The sequence below is a fragment of the Limulus polyphemus genome, unplaced genomic scaffold (genome assembly GCF_000517525.1).
Source record: "Limulus polyphemus unplaced genomic scaffold, Limulus_polyphemus-2.1.2 Scaffold5112, whole genome shotgun sequence".
NCBI classification, from domain to species: Eukaryota; Metazoa; Arthropoda; class Merostomata; order Xiphosura; family Limulidae; genus Limulus; species Limulus polyphemus.
Window position 1 is genome coordinate 44,815 of NW_013670722.1, and position 7,880 is coordinate 52,694.

At 29.8% G+C, this 7,880-nt stretch overlaps 1 protein-coding gene across 1 annotated transcript in view; it reads left to right on the plus strand.

Annotated features, from left to right (window-relative positions):
• Positions 1-7,880, plus strand: part of LOC106472138 (DNA helicase INO80-like) — a 41,104-nt gene that overhangs the window by 9,971 nt on the left and 23,253 nt on the right. The window contains exons 3-7 of the mRNA XM_013932763.2: positions 2,248-2,342; positions 2,734-2,801; positions 2,957-3,091; positions 7,154-7,280; positions 7,628-7,698. Coding sequence (XP_013788217.1) covers positions 2,248-2,342; positions 2,734-2,801; positions 2,957-3,091; positions 7,154-7,280; positions 7,628-7,698 — 496 coding nt within the window. The remainder of the gene's footprint in view (positions 1-2,247; positions 2,343-2,733; positions 2,802-2,956; positions 3,092-7,153; positions 7,281-7,627; positions 7,699-7,880) is intronic.

Sequence of the window (7,880 nt, forward strand, 5' to 3'; positions counted from 1 at the left end):
TTTTTATCCCACTCTGACACCAATTTGTTATGTCTCCATTTGTTAATTAACTTTCCATAACTTCGTTCCGACGAAACTTTAGCGACACAAGTCCTTAGTTAATAAAACTGGTTTATTCTTTCCGAATACAACTTTACGATACACTTATTTTCAACAATCGCGCTAAAACAAACGCTATATCAACGAACGTCAATAATACTTCTGACTGCAGTTCAATTACTCACTATCTACACACATATTATTCCTCGTCACGTTGTCACCCTCTTTTATATACCAGTCTACCCTATATATAGTAAATACTAGAGCATTCCCAAGGTACAGGATAGTTCTAGAAAATAGGTGGCGCCACACCAGTCACGTGACCTCGATGACGCAACAATATTGTAAAATCCATAGAACAACGTTTCATCACGTGCTTTCCTTATCATCCTATGATTTGTCAAATGGGAGATACAACAGTTGGAATAATTGGTACTGAAATTGACACTTTCGACTAGGATTGGCTAAACGTTTTACAACTGAGGTTTAACACGCCCAGACGCAGTTTTATAAAGAAAACAGACTAGGAAAAGGTTTAGATACCAATCATAGATGACAGTACCAGTGCTGAAGTGAAAGGAAATATCTTTAAAAAAAATTTGAAAAAACATTTCTTCTTAGAGGGCTCTTTTAATGGATTTCTGATTTTATTTTTATAAATAGTAGCATAACATTCAATTAATTGTACAAAATTGTATTATTTAATGAAGTTTAAAAAGGCATTTAATGAAAAAATTCCTAAAATATGTTTTAGACTGTAAATAAGCTAAGTTCTCTATCATTTTTTCAATTCATAAATGCACACTTGCATTGCCTACTAAGAAAGTTAGTACCGGTAGTCATCGGGTTAAAAAGGTTTTAGAGAAATATATATAAGATGAATCTAGAGAATTAACTCTAAGGGCTTGTTATAAGGTAATTTACATGTTAACAATAAAGATAGTTTTGATATTTCATGTGCATAATGTCTAGAATCTCTGGGTCATTTAGATTTTAAGAGTAAGGCAAAAACTATTTGTTACAGAGGGTCAGTTTTGTGTAAATAAAGGATTGAATTACCAGCATACATGGTATCATTTAATTAAATTTTATCATAAATGTAACTTATCAAATTTAAAATTTTTATATTTTACTGTTATAATACGTAAAATTTCATAGGGAAATTTAGTACTTCATGATGGCTCTTGTACTTTTTCAAGTTTTTGCTTTCAAGGTTTTGATGAAACTTATGCTTACTGTTGTTAGTATTACGTATATTAATTTTATTCATTTCAAATATACAACTTAGAACACAAAATATGAATATGCCCAAAAAATACAATGTCCTAAAGCTATTATAAGTCAACTGGCTTTTTAACTAAGATATAAATGGTTAAAATAATTGTTAGCTGATCAAAATGATAAAAAACAAAACAATAAAACTGCGATGGAATATCTCACAAATATCATCAGAACAAGCTAGTCTTATAGAAAATTTAGCAAATTAAAATCATCTCTGTCAGTTGGTTATAAATATTCCAATAGCAATTACAGAGAGAATTATAGACTTTTTTTTTAAGACAGGGTGAGATAGGAGAGCCTGTCATATGGGTTTGACTTTCTTGTTTATATCTCCGTAAAACGTGAAGAGGCTATAAAGTTTGCCTTGCGGCTTAACAATATCTAGTATAATTGTGTAATTTATGAAAAATTCAGAAGATCATGTAGGAGTAGAAAGAAAGTCTGAAATGAGCAATTCAGAGAGTATCAGTATCACATGACACAGATAAATGAAGGCTGAGAATTTACTGAATTCAGAGTATCAGTATTACATGACAGAGAAACGAAGAATTGGAATTTACTGAATTCAGAAAGTAGCAGTATCATATGATACAAATGAAGACTGAGAATTTACTGAATTCAGAGAGTAGCAGTATCATATGACACAAATGAAGACTGAGAATTTACTGAATTCAGAGAGTATCAGTATCACATGACACAGAGAAATGAAACTGGGAGTTTATTGAAATATTTCATTCTGAAATTAAGAAGTTATAACATATCATAATTTAAATTATAAACTGTTTGATGCCAGTTTTTTTATAATAGCTGTTTAATTATTTATAAATATTGAATTTTCCAGTTTTGAAAGTTAAAAAACAGTGTAATTGTTTTGTGTTCACACTGAAAACCTTCTAAAATTTACATTGTTGCTGTGGTTATTTTTAGTGACCTTGATGACACTACTGAAACTGAAGGAGAAATTGTATCTGATGAAACAAATGACAGGAAAACCCTTAATGGGGTACCTGCTTCTCGTCAAGGTTCTTATTATTCTTTTATATTAATGTATAAATAACTGTTCAAGAAATACAGAATATGTAAATATATGTACAGGAAACAACTGGTTTCTACTAATTTGAAACATATGATTAGTTTTCATGTGTGAAAAATAATTTAAGAGTTTTCATTGTAAAGTTAATTTTGATTAATGATTAGTTGTAATATATTGTGGATAAAAATGCACGAGTATTTGGTTTAAGTTTTAAAAAATCAAGGTTAAGATTAAAGTAACTTAAGTTAGAATGTGACATAGCATCCAATCTGAATATTTTACCTAGATGTTCAGTTTCAGCCATCTTAACTTATTTTACATATAAACCATATTTTATGAATAATAATACAGAATGTTTTTATTGTTAATTATTTTTCTAGAGAGAAGATCAAGTAAAATGTGTTTGTTTAACTTCAGCAAGGTGAAGAAAACTAGACGTTGGTTGAAGGTAAATATTTACTTTCTGGTTAATTCATTTATTACTTCACAAATTTGGAAGATTTTATTTTTAGCTTTTGTCTATTCTTTTATAACATATTCTTTCTTTTATATGTTTACCATAATTTAATTTGCTTTCACTAATAACTTGGAATTTTTTTCTAGAGTATTCTTTTAAGTGATTCCTCTGAGTCAGAAGAGGACCATGATTTAACTCATACAGAGGAGAATATTCAACATATGCTATATTTCCACAGATTGAAAAAAGCAGCCCGAACTGAATTTCTGTCAGACCCTGAGGTACACTATTTTTTAACTTGAATCTTGAATTTTAGTAAAAATACTAGAAAAACATTATTTTTCTAACTGTGTAGAAATTGTAATTATGTACAATCATTTTAAAAAGTTTGACATGCCTGCTGTGTTATGGTAGGGGCAGAAGATTCTGAAAATCTTAAAACGTCCAGTTGGGCATGTAACACAATTTTACATGGCTGATGTTTAAACTGGATAAAACAAAACAGAAAACAACCTTACATTAAACTCCTTTTCTCTTCTTCATGGTGATTCCAGTGATTTTCAAATTGCCTGTCCTATTATAACAACAGAAATATCTCTTCAGAAACATTTACTTGTAGTATCTTAGAAATGTTCTTTTACAATGTCATTTACCACTATAAGAAAAGGTCTTCTAGTTGAAATGGAGTGTTAACTTTTAGTATTAACTCTCCCAACATGGGGTCGGTCAATTTTACTGATTTACGTGACCTTTTGTACTCGTTTAAAGTTGATATAAATTTAATACTTATAACTCTCACTATATATTGGGTATATCTTCATCAAATTTGGTAATCTTTCAGTTAATATTACAAGTCTTTCACATACAAAAAGTCATATTTCTTTGTGAAGTATTTTTAATAAAATAAAGTTTTGTCCATGAATATATTGAGTATTTGTTTTGAATAGTCCATGTGCAAAGTAATTTTCATGTTAAAATTGAAAATAATTTTCGTTATTTCAAAAATCTCGTATGTCCTTTGTGTAATACTTAAAACCTCCTAAATGCATTTCAAACGTTTTTTTTTTCACTAAATCCTTATAGTTTATATATTATTTACTCTACCCTATCTCAAAACAGGATCAGTCAATTCGACCGACCTCGTAACCACCCAAAAAAAAAAAAATAAACCTAAATTAACCTTCTTTTCTGTCTAGAATGACTTCAAATTGTAACCTGAAACTACATTTGTTTATCTTAAATAGCTCTAAGTTCGTAACATTATACATCTATTTATAATTAAATTTTATTGTTTTATTGCCCTTTGAACCGTGTTTAACTGCTGTACCCGCCATTATAAGTTGTAAATCATTTGGGTAATGTGCAGCTCACGTTACTCTTATCGAATTACATTACCCATGAGCTGCTCGTGTGCATGCCTCGTGAACAATGTTAATTATGTTATTATTATTACTTAGTTTACCTAATCTAGTCTTAAATAGCTTTAAAAGATCTGTACTTGTAATTTGTTACTTTTATAATAATAAATAAAGAAGAAATAGGAAAAACAAGAAATAAAGTACTTACCCAATCTTCTTTTTTCTTGCCCTCGATTGTTGAAGGGAGAGTTAAGCCTGATTTTTTTTTTTAGTGATTATAGTAAAGCACTTAGCATTATTATTTGATTATATAATACACCAAAGAATATAGACTAATAACAGGCAAAAAGTAGACAAATTCACTTACTTCTAAAAAATTTTCTGCCTTTCTAACCATGCGACAAGAGCCTTTACAAATTTATCCAAGGTAGTTGTTAACTTTCACATGGGAACGATGTTGTTACTCCTGGTGAAATTGATGGTTATCTGTTCAGAACACAACATTATGCTGTATGCCATTTGATAAATAAAAACCTTGACTTTCTATTGGTTATAAGTAATATATAATGAAATGTAAAAGAGAACTATCAATGAATTGTGAAAGAGAGGATGCGACAAGTGGGTGTGGCGGGAGTTATTCAAATATAGACATAAAACCTAAAAAAATATTTTGTTTCATATCCTCCACGTGCAAACTTTTTAAAGGCTTAGCAACCTACATCAAGCAGCAACCAAGTACAAAGGTCGTAACTAGAAGAGATAATTGTTTGCTTTACTTCTTTAGTTAATATTCTATATTTCAAGAAAAATAAGTTAAAGAACTTATTTCAAAATAGCACTAATCTACATACATATATAATGTATAATAATTGAAATGTGACTGTATTTTACAAAAATACTAGTCTACTAAAATAAAACCAACACCAAAGGTCAGTTTATGTTATTTGATATTGTAACATGAGTACACTTGAGATGTGTCATTGCAACTTCTGTATTGTTAGCCAGGCATGGCTGAAAGCTCAGTATAATAAATATATATAAATGTATAATGTTATGAGATATAAGCTATTTAGTCTAAACATTTATGCTTTTGTGTTATAATTTGTGTTCATTCCAGAATGAAAGAGGCATAATTTATATTTATTTCCTAATTTTTTATGGTGGTTGCAAGATCGATCAAATCTACTGAACCTGTACAGGAATAAAGAAACGTTTGATAACTATCTGGACATTATAAAGATTTCACATGTGAAATTTTAACATTTTCTGATTCTTAAAAATATTTTTAATCTTAAAACGAATATTACTTTGCATGATAGATAGGCAACATGCGAAAAGAAAAACAAAAAAGAGAAAAACATTGCTTTACAAACCTTGAGACTTAATAAAAAAAATTTATATTTTGTATATGAAAGCATTGTAATGTTTACTGATAATCTGCCAAATTTCGTTAACATTCATTTACTAATTTAAAAGTTATAGCATGAAAACTATAACAAGCACAAATGGTTGAGGTCAGTCCCAGAGACCAAGCCCATGCTGAAAGAGTTAAGCAAATGCATACTTAATCAAGTAAAACACCTAGTATTTTGTTTATTGGCCAGAAATCTTAAATGTAAGTTGAACAACAACAAACTTAATATCAAATTGAGAAATAAAATTTTAGACTGTTATGATTATTTTACAAAGTTTAAAAATTATTATGAAATTAGTGAAAATAGAATTAGAAATTATATTCATTTAATGTAGTAGTAGTATTGTGTTAACAACACTGTTTAACTTCTCTATGCTAGTTGCTGTAATGTTTTACTATCTGATGATATGAGAAATTTTTTCAAGTTAACAGCATAACCAGATTTTTGATATTTGTTTCATGAAGGAAGATAATTTCATTATAGAAATCTAGAATTTTGGATTAATTAATGTTGACCATATAGGCCTAAAGTAATGTAAATAAAAGTTGAAATTTATAGTATAGAAGTTTTATTTGTTATGGCTTTACCTTACAAAGTTTGAAACCTAATAGGGAATAGATAATTATAAACATTCAGGGTAGACAGATAATATTAATTTTACTGTGTAGGCAGTCTCAACTGGAAGGTGTGGTGTAATGAATCTTTTCTTGTAATGGAACTTGTGTGGCTTTTGAATGTGTGCCTCTGGTGCCACCCATACTGAAGAACAGGTTCCACAAAAAGTAGCATACGAAACAGAGGGTGACGTACTAAAATATAGAAAATGCTGAAAGTTCTGTGGCTGCTGTGATAATCATATCTGAACTAGGACGCTGGAAGTTCTGTCACTGCTATAATAATCATAGACAGAACTTCCAGCATTCTGGTTCAGAAACTGCTGTAATAATCATATCTGAACCAGAATGCTGGAAGTTCTGTCACTGCTATAATAATCATATCTGAACCAGAATGCTGGAAGTTCTGTGGCTGCTGTAATAATCATATCTGAACCAGAATGCTGGAAGTTCTGTCACTGCTATAATAATCATATCTGGACCAGAATGCTGGAAGTTCTGTCACTGCTATAATAATCATATCTGAACCAGATTTTTTGAAGTATAGAAATGAGAACAGAATTTTGGCCATGCACTATGTCTACTCATGACCAATGTTGGCACTTGTTAGAATCTGCACATGTACTCAGCGGCTCTGTCTATAGTTACATTTTACTGAAAGTAGTAACTGCAACACTAAATATATATTGTTATTCCACGTGCAACATGCTGTTATACAACAAGATTTTCCAATACTTATTAACCCATTCATTTACAGAAGTAACAGCTTGTACCCCAATTATAGGTAGCTAGAAACCATGATTTCATTTAGTGCCAAAAATCATTTTGTTAATAGACTGTTATTCATGCAGAGTTCTGTATGTATCTGTTGATTTTAAAACATTTGATACTGCATCATTGTTTTTGATTACTTATATATCAAAACCATGTGTTACCATTCCCACTTTTTATCTCAGATTCGACAATACCAGTACTACAGTGTTGGACTATTGTCTAACCAAGACAAGTACCAGGAGCAACAGAATCTTGTCGTGGGTGGAAAGAAAAAACTAAAAGAGAAAAAAACAATAACAAAGAAAAAAGGTATAATAAACAAAGTGATAAAATTCACTTTAGCTACCATTCATATCAGAACATACTCAATTCGTGATTGTGTAGCAGGTTTCTGTGTTTGTGTTATTAAAGTCAGTAAGATGCAATAGTTTGAAATGTGTGTTTTTGACTATTTAGCCCATGACAGAGTTTTTTAGATGTAGCTGTAATATCACATTTGTTACATTAGTAAGACACAGTTTCAGTTATGTTACAGGAAGAAAATTTGCAATAGGTTATTGATAGTACAGTACACAAAAAAGTAAATTTTATGCTATATATTCATTACCAGAATCACTTATTGTTTGTTTATATTAGTTGTTAATTTTCTGTTATAGCTACTAAATTGAAGAAGAACAAGTCTGAAAAACTAGAGAAAAAAATGGATCATCAAGGTTACATTCTTCCAGTAAGTAGTCACAACTGTTATTTAATTCAGTAAAAGACGTGGAACTGTAAAGTAGTCACAACTGTTATTTAAATCAGTAAAAGACGTGGAACTGTAAAGTAGTCACAACTGTTATTTAATTCAGTAAAAGACACAGAACTGTAAAGTAGTCACAACTGTTATTTAATTCAGTAAAAGACACA